Raw genomic sequence first — 23,269 nt, forward strand, 5'->3', positions numbered from 1 at the left:
TGTGTATGACAGCTACCACAGGCTCTGAGGCCTGCAATAATTTAGCAAACATTTTTCCGGAATATGATCTACTGATATGACAAATTATACGTTATTGTACTCTCGGCTGCACAGTTTTAGTGCATGTATTTTAATGTGAATTTAACTGTTAGGTAGGTAACTGTAGACCATTTTAAAGGAGTAACTGTAGTTTAATTACAATGTGTCGTACACATTGAGGTTTTACTGTGAGTTATGTGCTGGAACAAGTGACTTCCTGGAGTCTCCCCTAGTAGCCTGGAAGCTCCTAGCAGCAGCAAAGTATTAAATTAATCTGAAACTTCTTAATTGTGAACATTTTCTAGTTTCCTAACTCTTCTATGACATTAAACTGAATATCTTTAAGTTGTGGACAAAACAATACATTTAAGAATGTAATCTTCGGCTTTAGAAAACACTGATCAACATTTTCTGACATTTTATAGACCAAACAACTAAGACAGTTTGCAGCCCTAGTTATTTTACACTTTTTTTTTTATGAATTAAACAAATGCAATATAAGATGTTTTTGCTTTTGAACAGAGCCAGGCCAGCTGTTTCCCCATTTTCACTCATTGTGTTAAGCTAACCAGCTACTGTCTCCAGATACATATTTACCGAACAGATGTTAGAGTGAGATGCAAGACTCCGCCAGAAACAGAATAAGCATCTCCCAAAGTGCCAAACTATTGGTTTAACACAATGATAATTGATTAGGGTGTCCCTCAAGGTTCCATTTAAGGATCCCTGTTATTCTCCCTTCACTACCCTTTTCTTTTTAAAATTACGTTGATTGTGTATATATATATATATATATATACACACACACTCACCTAAAGGATTATTAGGAACACCTGTTTAATTTCACGTTAATAAAATTATCTAATCAACCAATCATAGGGCAGCTGCTTCAATGCATTTAGGGGTGTGGTCCAGGTCTAGACAATCTCCTGAACTCCAAACTGAATGTCAGAATGGGAAAGAAAGGTGATTGGGATATATATATATATATATATATATATATATATATATATTCTCACTCACTCACTCACTCTCACACACACACACACTCTCTCTCTCTCTCTCTCTCTCTCTCTCTCTCTCTCTCTCTCTCTCTACCGGTCAAAAGTTTGGGGTCACTTAGAAATTTCCATTCCATTACAGACAGAATACCAGCTGAGATCAGTTGCATTGTTTTTTTTAATCAGGGCAGCAGTTTTCAGATTACATAATTGCAAAAGGGTTCTCGACTGTTGTAGAAAGAAGTGGCTGATCTTTAATGCAATATCTACATCCCATTATCAGCAACCATTCATCCAATGTTCCAAAGGCACATTCTGTTTACTAATCTGATATAATTTTAAAAGGCTAACTGAGAAAACATTGGAGAACCATTTTGCAATTATGTAAACACATAACGTAATCTGAAAACTGCAGCCCTGGTTAAAAAAACAATGCAACTGATATCAGCTAGTATTCTGTCTATAATGGAGTGGAATGGAAATTTCTAAGTGACCCCAAACTTTTGATATATATATATATATATATATATATATATATATATATATATATATATATCTCACTTGTTTTGATTAGCTGCTCAGTGTCATTTGGATGATGTGTGTGTAGAAAGACTGTATATGTAACAACAAAATCTGTAGTCAGGAAAACATCAATTTTAAATCCATATGTAACTAATCGGGCGTTGTTATGAATGCATAGACTAAAGGAAACCATAGAACAGCATTTTCTCAACCATCTTTTATTTTTCTATGGAACGCACACCTCAGTTAATCATGAAGAGAGGGAAATTATGTTTTGATTGTACTTCTATAGATGCTTTGTAAACTGAATATGTGGAACAGAGGAAGGTATTTTACACGGCTTTCACATGGTGCCCACATGCACACACATTGTGTTAGAGTGATGGTGTAATGACTTTCCCAAAATGTTGTGATTTATTGTACATACTTTCAAGTGAGAGGTCTAATGCAGCATAGTTACTAAATAAACATTTGGTTAAGAGGCCCCGTTTTCCTCCGGGATATCTTCTCTATTCCTAATTTCCCTCTACTTTCTTAAAGCAAACTCATTCTCTTTCTTTCACTTCTCTGTTTCGCTTTCTGTCTTTCTCTCTTTGAGTCTCGCACATACCCCCACATTCACATCTCCCTTGTGCCCAGTGAGTAAACGTGGAACCGTGTGAGCCTTCAGGAGGACTTTGAAATGAGACATGGCTGGGACATCAGAGGACTCTGTCACTCTCAATGAAGCCTGCTTGATTTATAAGAGAGCAGGGAGTGGGGGGTTGTTTCCAGATGCACACAAGGCCATGAGGTCCTCCATTAGTACCCTGACCCCTTTTTCATGGGACCAACCACTGCATAAGAGGAGAGGGAGGAGAAGAATGGAGGGATGGATGGAAGGTGGACATGGGGGGCTTGTGTGTGAAGGGGTCTTTTCTTTTTTACCATAGAAAGTCTGCTATTTACATTTTCACCACAGAGAAGGCAGCAGAAATGAGAAACCCTAGCTTGTCATTTGTCAGTGGCCTGTGGTGTCCTGACTTAAACGTCTGCTGGTTGTACCTAGTCGCTCGTTCAGGCCGGTCTCTGCTCCCTCTTTTATGATTCTCCTCACGGTTTTACTGTCCACAATCTAATTAGCTGTGTCTTAATCATGTGTTAAAGCGCAGCACCTTCCTGGTGTTTACTTTCTGTTTGCCATGCTGTAAAAATGTGTGAGGTGGCTCGTAAAAACTTGCCCACAAGAGGATTAAGTACTCGCTCTCCTTTTGTGGATAAAATCACAGCTTTACTGACAAATAATGGGTTACAGCCTCTGTACTGTGCTATTGCAGTAACAACTGTAGCACTTTTGCAATGCACTTGTTTTTGAGAGTGTTGACATTGCCACATCTTTTAAACAATGTATTTACTTTAGGGAAACTATGCCATTCTGGGAAAATTTGAAAATCTTAATTAATTAAAATAATCTCATTAGATTTTATTTTTGCTGTAGCCCATTTGACATTAAACATAATCTTATTTGGCTGAAATAGTTGCCTACATTACTTATTCAATTTCCATTGATATCTAACTTTGGAGAAGATCATGTCATACTGCTTTATTTTGGTGAGGCCCAGCACGCCTACGTCAATCTTTGTTTTCTCATCAGGTCAGCCATTCTGTGTTCATAGACTGAATCCCTAACATGGCTTTGTTCCTCTTGAGATCAGTCCCTGTTGTTTATGAACACTTTTTGACAGGCCCGCCGGCAACTCGGTAATGGCATTATGCTCATATTTTAAGAAGACATATGTTTTCAGTGTGCATTACGTTACATTTTTCCCCATCGCTTTCCATCTTTGGCTAGTTAGTGTGGCCCCTAGACCTATTCATCAGAAAACCAGCCTGGTTGGGGGAGACTTACCCAGCAAGGCCTGCTTCTTGATATAAGCATGCTGGAATTTATTGTTTTCAGTAAACATGCATTATATGATAAGCTGTCTTTGTATTACACACTGCCAGTTGCCATAGGAACATAAAAGGGTTTTCATAACACTTCAAAGGCTCCCTTAGGCATGATGGGTCTCAATTGACCCCTATCACATATTGATTTGAAGACCTACTCAGTGTTTCTTGGGATTTAGGTACAAGACAAAATGTCCATTCTTATAGGCCCAGCGAGCATGCTGGGTAATCAGAAACGTTGTGGGGATCCATAGCAAATTATAATACACCGCAACAGGTTTTACAGGCATGTCCCTTGTGTGTACAAGGTGATTAAAATTCAATGCAGAAAGGAGCTTAGGGGGCTACAAGGAGGAAAAGACTAGAGGAAGAAGGTGTAAAACGCTGTCTGACTGTGCGTCCTCTCTTGTTACCGGAAGTCCTTGTCCACCAGACATCCACTCTCTCATACACACGGCTGTGTCTGACAAGAAAATATAAAGTGTTTGTGATGGAGAGTTGGGGATTATTGCATGCAGCTGGCGGCTGTCACAGTAAGACACTTAGCCCCTCACCGTTTATCTTACAGCTTTCATATACTACATCCCCAAGTTCCTCATTTTTGCCTTTCCACACCTGTAAGTCTCCTCTGTAAATCCTGTTCCATTTTTTGTTGGTCTAAAGGGGTCAGTACGCTTTAAAGAAAGTGTTTATAGGATCACCATACACTGTCTGAAACCCCCTCCCTCCAATACCTTTCCAATGTAGGAATTGGGGTGGATTGCATCTGACATTAGATTCGGACATGTCGTACGAGCTGCTTCGTTTCAAGCATAACTCTCAGGTTCTGAGCTCAAGACAAGCAGCAGCTGTTTTCAGTATGAGGGAATAGAAGGTTTTAATAACTACTCTGTAATTTGAAGTTGCTGCTCTGATGACTCATTGGCCCTATCTCTTCATTTGTTTGGACCATTTTTAATACAAACTGTGTTTTAGCTTCCATCACTTACCCAGCGATGAGGAAATGATTGGATTCGAATTTTAACTGATAACAGCCAAAAATGCTCTTTGCCATCCAGGCCTATACCCTCACTAGTGATTGATACAGCCTATTGTAGTATCTTTGCTAAGTTAATTATCTATGCAAATAGGGGGGAAATGATTAAGCGCCTGGATCCTAATTCTGATGTGGGCTGCCCCTGCTTGCATGCTGCTGACAGACATGGTCTTTTCCTCTGGTTGTGTAGCAGCCAGGCAACAACCACAGCCATCACATTTGCATCTCCACCCAACCTCTGCTTGTACCACTGCCCACTTTAACTAGGCTGTGCACTTCATCACCAAGCAAACAGTGTGAGTTTGTCATTTTGAATTCAATGAAAATCATTGCTGTTAAAAAGATTGCGTGGTCGATTTTTCACACAAAGAGAAAAGTGGGAAGAAAGGGGAATTTAGGAGGCAGAAAAGAGAGAAAACTGGATGCCCCTCGGGACCGATGGCTATCTCTCCGCTGATAAGAGAGCGAGTGCCTAAAAGGCTGGCTTTTCTTCCCACAGCTTTTTGTACCTCCCCTAGAGCAACTTGAGTCCAATTGTTTAGGATTATAGAAGCTTCTCCCTCCGGCATAGAAAGGTGGATCTGTGCAGGTGGACATGAGGTGATGTAACACTGCCTTGGAGTCACTGGGGAAACCTCATGGAAACAGACATTAACCATAGAGGACATTCAGACGGGTGTTTCCCAAATGTTCCATCATGACTTTATTATTAGCTCAGGAAGTGAATCCTCAGTACAACATTTAATAATCTCCTTGACTTCCCGATATTTGTGAAATGTCTTCAATCCTTTGGATGACTTGTAGGCATAGTGATGTAAGTTGTAAGATGTAAGTTTTTCATCTTAACAAGCGAAGCATAAATTGTGAATGAAATAATTGTGGTTCACTGGATGTATCATAAAGGAATAGTCCACCCAGACTGTGTCTCATTGTCTGCATCTGTGTCTGTGTGTGTGTGTGTGTGTGTGTGTGGGGGGGGGGCGTGTCCATGAAATCTCAAGGGCCTTTCTTTTTGGGGAACATTTGAGCTTAGTCAGGGGTCATGTCGTTGAGTCACTGGAGGCTGTTTTTCTCTTCTTACCCAATATCTTTACAGGCAGTAGTCCCATCACTAATGCATTTTTCATGCCCTATATCTTATCTCACTCTGTATTTAGTCACTGAATCATCAGCAGCCTTGGAATAAGTTAGCAATATTGAGGATGGACAAACATAGGCTCCCCTATGTAACTTCCTGTGGGTGGCAGATTCCTTTGAAACGGGAGGGTGGATATTATAGAAATGTGTCATTGTCTCCGTTCTTGATAAAAAGGGAAAGTGTCATACTTTCTCTTCTCGGACAAAGAATTTGTCATTTTTACCAGTGTCTAGTCACTCTGGACCTAGATTGCTTCATGGTTTGAAGGCAGAGTACTGCATACAGAGATACAGCAGCAAAACAGTACAGGTCACTGGTATCAATCTTTAAAAAACAAAATGAAACCATTTAACCCCTTCCTCTATTTGTTTATAATATCATGATACTTGTTTAAATGTTAAGGCTAAATTCATAAATCGTCAATAATAAGATATTTGTATATTGGCTTATAATGATTTTATAGTGTTTAAAAGTTTTTTTAGCTGTTAAACACGTCGAAATTGTTCACAAGTGGCTTTTAAAACTTTGCATATATGCTTTTAAAAGTATTTAAGACAAGTCATTAGATATGATTACAACTTGTTATTAAGCATTCTATAACTAGGGTTAGTTATAGAATGCTTAATAACAAGTTGTAATCATATCTAATGACTGTAGGGTGTGTAGGGTTACACAACAAGTGATGTTAAAGTTTTTACACTAATTAACACTATCTATTCATTGCTTATGTACTGGTTATAAATGCCAACTAGTGTTACCAGTTAAACTTGCTCACATTTTATTGCTGTTATCCTTTAACATATAATTATATCCTATAATTATCATGTGATGTTTTAACATAAAAAATAGCCAAGTTCAGGGATCGGTTTCTTGACAAAGTTGGATTGTGGCCGTCTTCGGCTGTATCTGCTTTTCCTCTGAGAAGCTTTGCTGACAAGGCAGGAGTATGGTATGCTGAGTTGCTTCTGCCCCTCGCCCTTTGCCCATATGTTTTGTATTACGCACTAGGAGGTGCCATGCTCAACAGCTCGCTGATGGGAGGGGACAAAGCAGGCCTCTTCGGCCCAAATGACGCATGACATGGTGCTGCGCCCCGGACCCTTATTTATGGCTTCCCATGTCAGCGAAGGCTTGGTCCCCTGGGGAGCCCCACTGCCATTACCCGCTAACTTAGCTCAGCCAGCCTTCAGTGCTCATCTCAGGCCTGGGAGACCCACGAAAGAATACACACACTATCCACTGTAAGAATTATGATCACCATAACGTGGCAGCATTCACACAGAATTCAAAAATCAAATATATTTCCTCACAGAGAAGTTTATTTAGCTGTACAACATTCACAGTTGCTACACTGTTTCACAAGAGGTGAAGTGGCCCGTATGAAGTGCTACTTCAGAAGAATTAACGTCATGTCGCGCTACAGCTAGACCACTGACACACACACTGCCTTATTCATCAATGCCTCTGATGTGGGAGAGGATGTGAAATCTGGAGAGAGAGTGAGGAAGATATTTGGTGAGAGGATCTGAATACATTTTCTCTGTAGTTACTCAAGTATCCATGTACATATCACACCGCATTAACAAATAAGATGCATACCCTGCCAGCACTCATGCACACACAGGTGTTCTCCCTGAGCTAACCGGGAATATTCCAGTGATCCCTGTCCAGAGTTTTGATGTGGGTAGAAGGAAAATAAAAAGAATTTAGAGAAAACGAAAGCCAAGGAATGAGAAGAAGCTTGAGAGCAGATGACAGAAGGAAAAATGAGTAGGGAAAATCTAACACCTAACATAACATAACATTTAAAAGAATTGAATACACAGCAGAGAAAGATGTGGCGTAATGGCATGTTAGTGACAACAGGGTTAACACAGGACAAAAAGATGGCTGGGGTTTTCTCTTCCCTGGTATCTCATGTTTCTTTCTGCTTTGGGGACTGAGTGCAAAAAGAGGGAGCACTGTCAAGGTTTTATGTGGTCTTTTGAAAACGGAACAAGCGCTCTCCTGAACAATATATCCAGCTTCAGCTTCTCTGACAAGAGGGTACTCATTTTTCCAAATTCCCAGGTTCCTGACTATAAAACACCCTGTTTGAAATCCACTCTGGTCATTGTTTAGTCTGGTGGTAGTCCCTTAGATCATCTTCATTAGCAGCTGTCCTGCATCTCCTTCATGTTCCGAGTCTCCCCCGACTCACAGCAGCTCAGAACCAGCCACCCAAAGTTAATTAGACTCTTTCTAGCATTACTAAGACAGTGTGTTGTAGCAGAATAAGAGGATGAATGGTGATTGTACAATTGAGGAATCAAAAGTGAACAGTTTGGGTTACAGTCCATCCACCCCAGCATCATCTTGAGTTCTAAGAAGAAACATTTTATCAAACAATACTGTGATTTCTGTTTATCAGTGGTACTAAGTAGACTAGAGATGGGATCACACTAGCGAAGCCAAATCGGGCCAGTGGCATAAAGCGTTAAGTTCCCTACTTTCTATCGCCCCCTATTTTCGCCGCTCTTGCTCACACCCATCTTCAAACTTGGCCTTCATTTTGAATGTGAACTACACATCTGTAAAGTTTCAGTACTGTATATTGCGCAGTTGTGATGCAGACAGACAGACATATAAACACCTGGCAAATTACTCAAAACTGCCTCTGTGGTAGTCCCCACTACAGTAGTTGTCTCTAGGACCACATTTTGCCATTATGACACACACACCCACTCACAAGGTGAAAACAATACCAGTGTCGCTGTCGCAGCTGGTAACAAAGGCATTGCCATCCTCATACGCACCCAACAACAGTGTCCACTGACTTTGCAGGTGGAGTAGGCCTGCATGACAGCACACAACTGAGACTTTAAACTTTGTCTCTTTAATTATTTGTTTTTACACATGGCCACTTGAGTTGTTGAGGGATGGTTTCCAGTACTGCCAAAGACCTTGTCTAAAAACTTTGTCTGAATAAGAAACCAAATATTCCCTCTCTCCTGTCTCTTGCTCTCTTAGATAATGTAGACATCCAAACACATGACTTAGACAATAACGCAGGATCAAAGCAAAGATGGGATGCTCTCACTAATGCTCTTGACCTGGATTTAAGATTAGAGAAGAACTAAAGTCGTCCAGCTGGACTGTCCAGAGCCGGAGAAAGCCCTGGGAGTCTGGATCTGCTTGGTAAAGAGGGAAATACCACACTGTACTACTGAGACTGGGTCATTGGGTTAAACCTTAAGCTGTTGTCTACGCTTTCATCTGTCCTCCAGCAGAGCAGAGGCAGGATCTGATAAAGCCAAGAGAACATGCAAACTAGGCTAACGTTTCTCTTTCTTCTACTGCTCTTAAGATTCAGAGTAGGAGGAGAGAAATAGATGCAAGTATGTGAGAGTGAATTATGTGCTGGTGGTCTTCACCTCATTAGGACCTCCCTGGTGTCTTTGATGGCTGCTAAGGGCCAGAGGGTGAATTGTTGGAGATCGAAGGATTGAAGCCTCCCATCCCCTACTCTCTCCTCTTTCTTTCCCACCCAGCATTTCATTTTTTCTGCTTCTTTTCCAGCCTTACCTTCTACTGTCACTTCCCCTTTATTTTTTTTTTTACACCTTTTCTCCTCAGCCAGCCTCCCATTCCCCAAAATGTCTTCATCAGTGAGAGCTGACACAGGGGTCTGATTTGTCAGGGTCAGCGTGATCCAACGATCCATCAGATCCATCTGACCGTTGCCAGGGTCTCCTGGGGGACTGGGCCTTTGTTTGACTAAGCCGCTGACGGAAGCGAAGCCTCTGTCGGTGAAGCCATTAAGAACGCAGCAGGCCCAGAAAAATGAGCCGCTCTTGTCACTCCACATCAGGAGCTCGGCCACGGTCACAGATCCTCCTCAGACGCAATCACGTTCGACCACTGTTTGTCCAAGCCTTTGAACTAGGGACAGCTAGATAGATAGATGAATGTGTGAAGTGGCTGTGGGGCGCTTCAGCTTGGCTCCCAGTCTTGGATTGATGGAGAGTGCTGGGTTGTTATCTAAAGTTGGGGCGAGGAAAGGATAGGTGAAGAGGGAGTGATGAGGTTGACTTCAGTACTTGTTCCATAGGATATTTAAGAGGCAGTGTTGGTATGGGCATGCTGTCATAGATACTGGTGAGAAGATGAAAAATGATCCAGGAACTACACTGAGTTTGAGTCTTGACGATTGCTGGGTAAAAACAGCATAATGCTGTTCTCATTACAAGGTATTTTACCTAGAATGTGTGCTTGACAATGAGCTGCGTTGCGGCAAAAGGTTACATTTTGCTGAAGATTTTGTTGTTGGAGCACCCTGCGTCGCCAATGCAGTGGTCTCATTTTTTAGACGCAGTGCTAATGTTGGTTTGAACACAGCCTTAAGCTACCACTATACTCCATCAGAAATACTTGGCAGATGGTCAAACAGCTTATTTTTTTACTCTTTACAGAACTTTTTCTATCGTGTTCAAACAAGTGCAACACTATGAATGCATTCCAGGAGAAACTGTCTGAAAACCTATAATCGTTAAAACATCTTCAGACGTGGTAAGACGACACGTAGAACAAACTAGTTTATTTCTAGCTTAATTCAGCCCTCAGATTTGGTGAAGCCCTTAGTGGGCAATTCACTTTTTTTTCAGTTTTAAGCATACATTTTCAAAAGCCTCCGCCATTCGATTCCTCCCCCCATTTGTGAATGACTCAGCATCCTCTCTGGACATTGTCTCCTAACCCACCCCTTACTCTCTCTTTGTTCCATGACAGAGATGGAACACCTCTACCTTGCGTGTCTCGGCCTTAGACTAAACACTCTGGTGTTGATGCATCAGTGTAGCGGCTGCCTCTAACGATGGCCAACTTATCTCATTAGAAAAATAATGATTTCACTGGCTGCCATTCCCACAGGCCAGTATTTGTCTTAAGCTCTGCCTTTCGCTGAGCTGCTGGGCCCAGGGATTGGGTGCCACGGCCTTCATGCCTGCCTGTCGTATATCAGCAGTGCTGCCACCGTCAAGCCCCTGATTTATGGCTGTTTATCTCCAGTCACCACCCCCTCCACCACCCTTTCAACAGATGGGCTCTATCTATTTACTCAGGGAGAGAAAGATCCCAAACCTAATAAATACAACAAACAATAGGTAATCATGGGGAAGTTGGTTGTGATTACAATTTATTGGTCCCCAGATAAAATGGAGATTGAATTGTCCCTGTTGATTATCAGGTGTGACCTGATCATGTGTCCTAGATTAATCTGGCTGTGTTAGGTTTCCCTTTTTATCTTAATTATCTTTTAGCTTCAGTATGTGTGGACAGTCTGTCATTTTGAGATGACGCGATTATATATAAAAAAAAACGGTTATACCAAGAGTCCCCTGATATGATTTATATTTATTAACAGTGTAATTATGAAAACATTCCTTCAGCTGTCATGTTCTACAGGGTTGTCACCTTAAATCTCTGCAAGTATATTCAAGCTCTAAATCTCACTGGCTGTCAGATCTTCCCAGAGAAAAAAAAAAACTCATTGCACCATAAATTGTCTGTTACAAACTTAGAGGGGCTCCAGTTGATTTCTGAGTCTCTGGAGAAAGGACCAATTTTTCAAACCAGTCCTACTATATTGTTGCATGTTTTTTAGTACCTATAAGCATTACTTTTTTGTTTTTGTTTTCTTAATTTGATGGATACAAACCAGATTTTGACCCTTGCACCTGTCGGTCATAAATTATGATTCCTTGTTTATGTTACTCATAATCTGAAGTTAAACATTTTTTTAATTATTTCGGATGCAAGCACACAGATAATAGTGTATAGCATCCTCCTCTACATATTGCATTCCATAGAGACACATCGATATGCAGTGGGATTTATATTTTCTCAGGATTAAAGCGTGATAAATGTTTCCACTCAGTGCATATTAACTTGAATACAGACCATTATTCACATGGAGAACAGCTGTGTTTGTCTGAGAGTATCAAAAAATGTCTCCCATTCAGATATTCTTGTGGGGAGAATTTAATTTGTCAGCACCACGTAGCAGATACTGTATTACTAATAAAAATAAAGTACTGATTGACGTTGGTGGGCTCCATAATGAGGTAAACTCAGCCAGTCATCACATCTCACTCATCTACGGAGCAGAGCCACGTATGCCTTATCTCGCCCCTGATCAACCAGTCGTAGAGTGTAAAGGCTAGGTCTGACCACTGTAGCTCCAGATGTCTGTAAATCAATAAAGTGGAGCTTTAAGCTTAAGTTTTGTTTTGTAGTTTTTCTTTTTCAACAGTAATGTTCACTTTATATTTAGCAGTATTTATCAGTACTTTTATTACTAATGCATTATTTATTATGTAGATAGACGATACAGTATGTTTAAGAACTACTGTTGGAGGATTCAACATCTTCAGCATCAGAATGTTTCAGCCTGTGTTGCAATTAATAGAAATCGGTAGCCAGATAAAATTACTACTAAATCTACAATAATGATGGAGTTCATTTCAACATGACTAACTAAAACAAATCTGCGATATGAAATGTGAAAACAACATGCAGACAAACCATTTTCATGCACATACATTAGACACCTAAGCAATTAACTTTGCTGGATATTCGTCCTGACTCACTCATTCTTACATGCAAACTGATATGGGTCCAGCCGCCGTTTCCATAAATGTTTCCATAATTAATTGTCTCCCATTTGAAAGCACATTAACAAGACAGTTGTAAGCACACAATTGCTTGTTGGTGGTGCCTTTTTCAAGGACAATTCATACCTTGTTAAACAGCATGATAACACAATAACAGATGTAGTTATTGCACATACTACTGAATGAGAAATATACTGTATTTGAACTCATTGATGGTTGGTATGGAAGTAAGCGGTCTACACTGCTAGTCCCAGTAGTGTCAGTTCTGCTGGGAGATATATTCCCCAGCTACCCCCTCTGCTCCAACACTGAGAAACAGAGGGGCAAACACATCTGGAGCCAATCTTTAGGATGGAGGAAGGATCTGTGCAAGGATCGGACCTGCATTCTGGTTAGGATCAGATCAACCAGTTCACTCTTAAGACAGCTCTTTTCTAGAAGTGGTCCACAAATGGTTTCTGCTTGTGACATTAATTGTTTTTTTTGGCGACGACGATTCAGCTCAGTGGTTGTTTAAGTGTCACCGCAGGCATCGATCAACACTTGTAAGTTACAGCGTTACGATGCAAATGTCAAGAAAATGTCACTAAAACACCTCTGCCTCTCAGGTTTCATTTGCTATTTTGTTTATCTCCCAGTCCCACTTCACATAGCGTGTGTGTCAGTCTACACTGCACCTCTGGACTCCCACACGTGTTGTGTATATTATGATATCAGGCCGGACCCTCCTCACATCACCAGCAGCCTCTCTCGCTGGCACAGAAAGGCGGGCGATGAGCAGGAAGGAAATGACATCATGGTGTTTCTGATGAAGGCTTGACACAAGGCACCAGTGAACTATTTAGGCTGCATAGTGTACATTCATGGAGTTAAAGATAGGATATCGTTTTTTTAATGGCATGGCATTAGATTGCTACACATGGCTGGTTGTGATTATGAACTAAATGTGGCACAAACCGTAAATTCAAAGCTATTCCCTCGATACTGTGAGGCCGAGAAGTGTAATATTGCACTAAAAGCTTCCTTTCTCAATTGAACATAATTAAGTCATTACACAATTAACAATACAAATGTTACACACACTTGTTTATTTTCACTTATTTAGTGTGGGTTATGGGCTACATGAATGAGATTCTGCATGTTGTTACCATTTAGATTTATAGGTTTTTCAGATCTGCTGCTATTTGTTTAGCTGTGGTCAGAGAGAATACAGATGTCACTCAGATTGACTTAGGGAAAATGCAGACCAGCCAAAACATAAAGTGGAAATGTTAACCCAATAACGCTAGATAAACAGTCAGCAGAGAGGAGCCAAAGACAACAGAGAGCGAAGGGAAAGTGTCCTGCTGGCATCAGGTTTCCCAGAGTAAGTGTTATGTGAAAAGCAGCTGAAGGGTGACACTCACTCTCCTCCCACCCAATCTCCCTCCTCCCTCACTCACTCAACCATCTGTTGTTCCCTCTCTTCTCAGGCTGCTCTAAGTGCCTTGAAACAGCTGTCGGAGCAGGGACTGGACCCGGTGGACGGCCCCATCAAGGTACGGTCGGACACGGATCACGCCAAATGCACAGACAGACGCTCCACGCTCACTCAGTGTTGGATGTTTAATCAATCGGCCAATCAGGGTGGACAAATGCTTGTCTAGTGAGGAGCCAGATGTGCGTGTGTGTGCCAATCTGGCCTTTTGCAAATCTTCAGCGCTGCAGGCTGGCCCATCATCAGCTCCCTTCCCACACACACACGTCCAACATTTCCGCTCAACATTTGTCTTCCATAGGAAAGCAACAGTAGGCGTCTCAATTTACATGCACTACACTCCTGTCAGTGTTCAATACTTTGCATGATGGCTATCACCAAGTCTCAGTCATGGCAGAAAAGAGGGCTTTCTCCACGTACCTCGCCTCCACGACGAGGAAGGGAGGGAAGGAAGAAGGAAGGACGACAGCGGAGAATGAAGTAGAAACACTGGTGGGGGGGGTTTGGAAACCAGGGAAGAAATCACTGTCAAGCATTTCTGGAGTATTTTCATAATAGGTGTGCCCTGGGAAAAAAAAAAAGTTTAAGCAGGGTTGTTTTCTTGCAGCCCTGTGTCTCCTTTAGAGAGAAAGAGGAAAGGAACAAAGAGAGGAAAGACAACCGCAACGTTTTAACAACTTCATTTACGTCATCGTCACAGGAGAGGGACAAATATGGCAGCAATTACACTTTGAGCAGTTAATCACTCATATCTTGCTTCGGTATTTCCCCCCTCGGTCTCTAAAAGTTATTAAGTCACCCATACTTTGCTGTTAACACATTTTTGGTCATCAGGCTTCAGATGATCGCAATTATCAACATAAAAATGCATCTTTTACCTCTAAATCAGCTGCTTTCCTTTTCTCTGCACCCCCACACATGAATCTGTCTTTAAAGTCCTTTATGATAAACAAACAAACACAGAACAGGAGCCAGTTAGTGTGAAACAGATTGAGGTCAAGGACTTCTGTAGTGTTTTCGAGTAACAGTGGCAGAACTTTCGGTTTCTTTAAAAGTTTTCTTTTACAAAAATCACTTATCGCTTCAGAATTACTCATTAAATCCTGGGATCTCCCGTAGAACAAATTACCAACAGCAGTACAGATTATTAGCAACGTTGCTCGAGTTCTGGGACAAAATCTGCCCTAACACGGTTTTATTTGTCTTTTCAGACCAGTGAACCATGTGGGAGGGAGGACGGACATTAAACAGACTAACTCAGGCACCACCACTCAGGTCTGCAAGGATTCAAAGGCTTTCGTCTAGGAGCTGACAACCCTGAACCCCTCCTTTGGCATACACCCCCCCTACCCTGATATCCCACAACCTACAACCCACATTGTCCCCACTACCCACAATTCCCCCACCCTCTTTGCCCCCCTTCCCCACGACTGCCACTGTATCCTGCAAAACCTGTCAACATGCAATAGGGTGGATGTGCACCGAGAAATGACCGACTAAAACACCATTACCTGAGTCTATGTGAAGACAACGCTATGTTAACGTGTTTATTGATGATTTCAGTCAAAATTTATAGGACAAAAAAATAAATAAATGAAACACAAACTAATGAGATAAATGCATGGTACTGTATGAAATCAAGGGAAATCCAAAGTGATACACTGCATAGACAATTTTCCCTTTGGATAAATGTCTGTTGGTATGGTTAAAACAAATATGTACATCATGCCATTGCAACACAAAAGAAACATTTTGGGGGAGAAACCAACTTGCGTACAGTAGCTTATTTTTTCTGGGGGTAATATATTTCCGGTCTTTTTTTATTATTTTATTTTATTAATCTAACAATGCTTGAGTACTGTATTTAAAATTAACCAATGCCAGTGCTGTGAAAGTTGTAGTTGTTGTCTTCATATATAGTCACCCAGCTTACCTTGTATGCTGACATAAAAAAAAAAAAAAGAGTTCATCTATCTATATGGATGTGTATGACTTGCAAGAGTATCATATTCCGAAAAATAACACAGAAAAGTTTTTTTCATGTGGACAAAAAGGACAAAACTGGTGTTAGCAGTAATCAGTAGAAGTGTTGACCACCCAGGAGGGAAGGTCGGACTAACCTTTACTTCCTGAAGGGTCTAACTTTCCCATTTAACATGACCCCACACTGGCATAGCATCACTGGAGCATCACCTGACCAACAGTGGAGGCAAAGGGACCACCACAGTTGTACTTTTTATCCAGAGAAAGAGGCCGTTGGCTAGTATTTGTGCATATTCTCCAATGCCAGTAAACGTTTAAGTCCAAACTCCAAAGAGTTTTGTACGGGCGTGACTGCATGTCATCCAGTGAATGAAAAGTCCAGTGATTTTGTGTCAGTGGATCGTCCCCCCTCTCCCCCCACAGTTTTGTCGATCACATCTACACCCATTGTGTGTGTTGTATTGACCCGCCAAGGCATCAACTGGGTGCTTTTAATGCCTGCATTCTGTCTGGAGTGCATCTTTTGAGCGGAGAGAGCCTGCGTCCAATTCGCAGACTCCCTCCCCTAAAGGCCACTTTGAGTCACTTTGTTCACTGACATTGAGGACGTGTCTTCTTCTTCGCTGTGAGTACAATGTGTAATAAGGCTGTGTCTGTTACTGAAATGCAGTAAAAACACCTCAGTTCATGTGGAAAAAAAAAATCTGTTTCTTTGTGTCTTATTTTCTCTTCCTAACAAGTGTAAACACACCATCTTGCTCCAACTGCGATTAGCACTGTTTACTAATTATATTTACTTTTTCACACATTTACTAAATGCATAAGCTGGAACCCAAATTACATTCAAGTAATTGAAAATGAGAAACAGGGTGATCTTCACTTAATGCCTATTTACTGTTTTTCTGGTTCTTTTCACACACATCTAATGGGCTACAGCAGTAGATAATGTTCGCTCAGTTGTCATAAAGGTTTACTCATGCACGTGATGTGTTTAAAAGCTCTGGAAAAAGCTAGTAAGTGGACCTTGGGTTAAGATCATTCTGAGAAACCACTAACCCTAAGGTCAAAAATGAGCTTTCAATCCAAAGGCAGTTGGGAAAAGGTTTTCTTCACAAAGCCCTTCCATAGCTCATACTTCTCAGAAATCACTAACATTTTATTCAAGTGAGTCTTCACAAGAAACAAAGTACTTCTCAAATAATTATTTACAAGCAATCTCAAAGAGAAAAAGACTGTAAATTGTCCTCATAAATAACATGCATTGTATTGTTTATCTCTTAAATGCCTATGCTACTGCATTCATTAGTCTTATGGACTAATAAAATGTAATAAGCACAACAAATTGGGTAGTTGTGTTCCAAAAATAGTATGTTGTTATTCCAACTCTCTTCATAACTTACTGCTTTTTCTAATGCTGAAGCATATGGTATATATGAGTTTATAAATCATCTACTGACTCTCCAAGCACAAGATTTATCTGCAACCCGAGCTCACCATGGTTTCTCATCTCTCAGTAGTATCATAAAGTATCCTTTATCTTTAAGGATAAGTCTGGGGATTTTCTATATTTTTTCTACTGTCAACAATTTCTGTCAAAAGACCAAAACCAATATTGCATTAATCCTTCGGACAATACTTTGACTTTTTTACTGTGTCTGTGGCTCTCAGCCTACGCCTGCTGATTCCTATAGATAATGACAGTGTTGTTTTTTTTTGACTTGCCCGTGTTAATCATAATAAGGAACATTTCACCCATATATATATATATATATATATATATATATCGACTTAGGCTACACAGACAATACTTCAATTCATTGTTTATTGTTAATTCATTGGTTTTGGTCTTTTCTTGGGATTTGTTGACAATAAGAAAAATTGAGAACATTACCAGACTCATTCTTTAAATACCTCTGCAACATTTCCTGGACAACCTGCTGGTTTACCAAGTTTCACAGTTTAATATGTAGCCATGCTGTCGCAAATATCAAATGATTTTCTGAGGACACTGTTTCTGTTTCATGTTGTCCTTCACTCGTTCTATTTGAAGATCGAGCTTTACAAAAGTTGTAGTTATTCATTTGTAATGTCATGACATTCTGTTATTTACACTGGAAACAAATGTCATCCTGTAGTCAGTGAAGGGAAAAAAGCTGTTTGTGTTTTCCAAATAGAGACTCTTAATCTTTAACTTTATGACTCTCAGCTGGTCCCACAAGGATCGATTGTATGCACCTTATCTATCGCATGCTTGTGTTGCATCATTCCATCACTTTTACTTGCGTCCCTACAGGTACCTTTACCACCTTTGCTGTCCTCCAGCACGCAGGCCACCTCTGCACCTCCAAACCCACTCTGCTCTCTCTCATTAGCGAGATGAATGAGCGAACGGGACAGCGGCGGTCTAATTCAACCTCACTGACTAATGGTCTCAGCTGGCAGCTACATCTGCTAGCCATTGAGTAGCGCCAAGGCTGTTCACACACATTAGCAGCAGATCGCTATTCCAGAAGCTTGTTCAGGTAGTGGAAGAGCAGCTTGGGGGCCGCGTTAGAGCCAAGATGAATTGCTTTGCTCTGACCAGCCAATATGTGAAGTGAACCTTACTTGCCCAAAATAGAACAAAATCAATGGGGCTGTGGAGCTTGTTCGTGCCATGCAAAAGCAAATGCCAGAGTCATTGATTTTTCCATCTGAAAGATGCGCCATCAACCCCCTTGAAGTCCTCTAAATTAGAGCTGTATTAACAGGAGGAAAAAAAGATTGAGGGGAATCCTATAGATGGTGATCAATGTCCAAGAAATGACTCAAGCCAAAATCCTAATAGTTTTCTTTCTTGGGTGAGTCAAAAGCATTTTGGCGTGTGCTTAAATAAAGGGTTATTTCACACAATGAGGCTGTTTTGATATACATGTAGTCCTAACAGTAGCTGGAAGTGGATGCACTTGGTGCTGATTGCTTCTGTACACAGAGGGATTGAAACTGTCAGTACAACTCTCCCTCATATTAGAACTAATCTGCCACTGAGCAACTTTATCCAGCCCCGATTAGTCACGGCAGAGGAGCGCTGTGTGCTGAAGCCCTGACATCCCCGCGCTTCCCTGTAATGCACCGAGGAACTCACAGCGAGCAACTGAGAGTCTGGACGATGGCTGTATTCTCTGCCGCTGACCAAGAAATCAATTTGTTCTGTGGAGAGATGAGTGTCATATAGATGTGTCGAGGATCACTTCATTCCCAGACTCCATTTTGGAGATTTTCAAACATAGGTGTAATTTACAAGGGGGGTGGGTGGGGGCAGGGTTTACAACCCCCAATAATCAAAAATGGCCAGTGCAAGCCCCCCAAAAAACTATTATCATTTCCTTTACATAAATAAAGACATTTGCACCATAAATTGCAGAATGCAGAAAATGAAGTGTTTAATGTTCAAGATCTCTCCCCCAATGTTGAACCCAAAGTTACGCCCTTGTCTTCAAGGTAAAACTTTGTTCAGATCAGTGGATGATTTGAGTTCCAACATCTGAAACATTCAAGACAGATGAAGAAACCTACTTTGTTCTAGTGATCTGGTTTCGAAATGATAATGTTGTTAACTAACAAATGATAATGTTGTTAACTAACAAACATTTTTCTGTGTGGTCAGAGCTTTACTGGCTCTAACGAGCTTCTAGAAAACTCAGTTTTTGGTATTAAACACATACATGAATTGACATTTACAATCTCTAAACTGTGTTTTCTGTGTTATCCGTGTTTGAGTTCATTTGAATGACTCAAATGGCAGTGATGAGGGAGTTTATCAGTGTTTTAAAGGAACACGCCGACTTATTGGGAATTTAGCTTATTCACCGTAACCCCCAGAGTTAGACAAGTCCATACATATCCTTCTCATCTCAGTGCGTGCTGTAAGGCTGTCTGACGGCTCCAGCGGCATCAGGCCAGCACAGAACATGCAGATGAATGGTTCCAGCAATCCTACTGCTCCGAATAAGTGACAAAATAACACCAACATGTTCCTATTTACATGTTGTGATTTATAGAGTCACAGCGTGTACAAAAAACAACGTAACATGAGACGCAGCCGTCTTCTAACCGTAAACAAACTGGGAACTATATTCTCAGGCGGAAGAATATAGTACTTGGGCGGAGTGATATGCTCGCAGCAAGCCTGTCTACTTATTTTGTCACTTTTGTCACAATTGGGAGCAGTAGGCTAGTTGGAACCAGTTACCTGCAGGATCTGTGCTAGGCTAAGCTAATGCTGGAACCCGTCAGACAGCGTTACAGCACGCACGGAGATGAGAAGGGTATGTATCGACTTGTCTAACTCTGGGGGTTACGGTGAATAAGCTAAATTCCCAATAAGTCGGCGTGTTCCTTTAAGCCCCCAACGTCTCCTTCCAGGCAGCGCTGCCTGGAAGGCACTAGGATTAGGCAATGGTTAGGAAATGAGTCAGGGGAAATGCAACGCTACCAAGACACGGCCGAGCGACGTTTAGAGGTGCACGTCAGGCTACGGCGTAGCGTCCGGCGTAGACACAGAGGGGTCTGCGGGGGTACGCTGTCGATTCTACGCAGAAGCATAAAAAGGCCTTAAAGGTAGGGTGACCAGATTTCCGGGAGCTGAAACCGGGATACTTTGCGCGTGACCTAGTGCTTGTGCACGCGCACACGCTTTTTAACGTGAACATGTGCCAGCCGAGGTCAGACATAGACAGTAACTTCATTATTTTGATCATAGGCTCCTCATCTAATAATTATTTTTTTTATTTTTTTTTTCGGTAAAATTAACAAAATTGCAGCAACAGCCTTTTTCAGTTCAGAATGAGATTTATGTTGAGACTTTTCTAAAAAAGATTTTTGAAGTGTTATTTGTTCCAATAACACCAAAAGAATTAAAATTATTGAAAATTTTGAGCATTAAACACTTCATTTCCTGCATTCTGGTGAATTTTTATGCACCTATTTCTACCTTTTTCTGAATCAATGTATGCTGCAAATATCGTTATGTAAAGAGAAAAATAGATTACAATCCAAATATAAAAACATAATGGAATATATTGAAGTAAGGCTAACAGGCATTAAGTATTGCTTTCAAATATGTATTCTCCTTTGGATGGACTTTTCTAATTATAGCTGAGTCAGCACACATGTAGCCTAGGCATCATTTACTCCTCCCTCCTGTTTTGCTCTTTTGTTGTTAATGTAGGCCTATAAATAAACCCCTGGACTGTAATATTTCAGATGTGTTTGAGCAATGTCCAAAACTTTGTGCACATTCAAAATACAGTATATCTGTGTTCTCTGTGATTTGGAGGAGTCGTGATTTTGAGAAAAATAAAATTATAACAGGCTATTACAAGAATAAAGTCACTATTTCAGAAATCTACCTGCACCATAGTCTGGTTTTACGTGATTGCTGTAGCTCTCAGACCTTCTGACAGACACAGAGCCCTGTTTGGGTGTCTGAATGAGACAAAGAGTTTAGCTAGGGAAGTGGCCGCTCTACATCGGAGGTGGAAAACCGAATCTACTGCAGAAATACACGGAGCACAAACGCAACACATCTACCGCAGCATGTCGACAGCAGAGCGCATCCGTTATAACCTGAGACTGCGCTGCATTTTACAGAGAGAGTGGACACTAAGAGACGCACAGGTCTTCTTCAGAGCTCCGTGTGGTTGAGTCTGAACAATAGACTGTAAACATCACGTCACAGGAACTTCAAACTAAATCATTAGTATTGCGCTCCTTAACTTTGTGTTGATGGCATCAATGTATTACCCTGATTTGGCTAGGATTCCTCCGAAAACTTCACCCGGCTTTCACAGCTTTTCCTCCACGTAGAGACGGTTGCTAGGTGATAGCAACAAACACAACATGGTCGGACCCTGCATGTAGCTGCCCGTTCTATTCGCCTCGGAAAAATAATCTGGAAAAAGTTACATTTGGGACTACAATCAAAACATTCGGGGCTCAAGCCCCAGCAAAATCATCTGACGCCGCTCCTCCTAAAACCGGGACATGTTAGCGTCCCGACAGGCTTTTGTCGGGACTCGGGACATTAACTTCAAAATCGGGACTGTCCCGGTCAAACCGGGACGTATGCTCACCCTACTTAAAGGTCGCAGCGCTGCCTGGAAGGAGACGCTGGGGCGGGGGCTTAAAACACCATCGAGTGATGAGAGAAGGTCTGGGACAGCATTTGAAAAGCTTTGAAGACATGGCTGTTTGTCTGACCCAGATTTAGATGTACAAAGTTCAGTTCAAGTACCAAGTTTGTTTTTTTTCATTTCATTTATTCATTCAACTTCAAATAATTGTATTGTTCATTCAAATGCAGTTTGTTTTCCCCAGAGTTTAGGAGACTTCTGCACACAAACAGAAAGACGTGTCTGGAGAAGAAATTTGAATCATGTGATTGTTTTCATTTTCTTGGCCTAAAAATAATCGATCGTAACAAGGTAGCCTAATTTAACTTTTTTTTTTTTTTTTGTTGAAAACAATATGAGACACCAATTACTATTGCTACCAGAGTGTTTTTAAATAAAGTAGGGGATCTTTAGGGATCCCAAGTCTGAAAATTATTATTATATATATATACAGTCTGTTCTGTTTTTTTAAGCTCAACAACCACCTTAGGTCACTAAGATCCCCAAATTATCTGACAAATGCCAAAGACATGTCCTCAAAGGCAGCTACAGCCATGTACAAAGAACTCAGCAGTTTGAGCATGTAAGTCTAAATCCAGCTCATGACATATTAATGTAATGGTGACACCAATTAGGACATTTTGCTTTTTTTCTCTTGCTTTCCTTTGGGTAAGTAAAAGGTCAGGGTCAGCTATTTAACAGCTCCAGTAGAAATGTCATTGTTGTTGCTCCTAGATGTCTCAGCAGGGCAGACTGTTGCCAAAACTGGGTTTTAACCCAGGTAGTAGTTGAGTGTTTTTGATAATGCATCATTTTTTTTTTTATTCAATATGAAGTTAAACAAAGACAAATATGTGACCCATTGCCAACCTTTCTGTAACATGACAGCTTTGCGCATCCTCTTAAACTTTTTAGTAATTGTCAATTTTTCAGACTCTTGTGTAAGCTTCATTTTGGTTGATCGCATCTGCTTGTACTGTACATACAGAATCTTTATAAAGGCAAATGGCTCTTGCCCTCTTTAGCCAACACCCATATCTAAAGGCTGCCTGACTCATTTTGTGGTACAATATGGGAGGGCAGTGATACCGATACCAGTCAAAAGAGTAGTCGTAAAGAGGAGAAAAGGCTGGGTGGGTGTCATTTTAACAATTCAGTTCAGAAGATCCTCTTTCCGGACTTTCTGGGGTGATTCACAGAATGCAGAATAACAGATACTAGCCACTACTTGTGTACGAGTGGTGGACATTTTTAGAGTGTGGGTGTAAAAACACTAAAGTTCAGAAGGAGAGTTTCCCCCTACCATTTTCAACTTATCGTTTTAGTTTTTCTTGCCAATTCA

At 41.0% G+C, this 23,269-nt stretch overlaps 1 protein-coding gene and 1 long non-coding RNA gene across 2 annotated transcripts in view; one reads left to right on the top strand and one right to left on the bottom strand.

The window, feature by feature from the left end:
• The window catches only part of stau2 (staufen double-stranded RNA binding protein 2), a 100,102-nt gene extending 84,344 nt beyond the window's left edge, over positions 1-15,758 (top strand). Inside the window, exons 14-15 of the mRNA XM_028569110.1 lie at positions 13,788-13,853; positions 15,004-15,758. Of these exons, the coding sequence (XP_028424911.1) occupies positions 13,788-13,853; positions 15,004-15,039 (102 nt within the window). The 3' untranslated portion in view covers positions 15,040-15,758. The remainder of the gene's footprint in view (positions 1-13,787; positions 13,854-15,003) is intronic.
• Positions 13,907-21,593, bottom strand: LOC114549017 (uncharacterized). The gene is made up of 3 exons (XR_003691487.1): positions 21,560-21,593; positions 14,671-14,730; positions 13,907-14,357 (listed from the first exon to the last, which is right to left on the bottom strand). It is a non-coding gene; the product is annotated as an uncharacterized LOC114549017 (long non-coding RNA).
• Positions 21,594-23,269: the final 1,676 nt, after the last annotated feature.

This window comes from Perca flavescens, chromosome 22 (genome assembly GCF_004354835.1).
Source record: "Perca flavescens isolate YP-PL-M2 chromosome 22, PFLA_1.0, whole genome shotgun sequence".
Taxonomy (NCBI): Eukaryota; Metazoa; Chordata; class Actinopteri; order Perciformes; family Percidae; genus Perca; species Perca flavescens.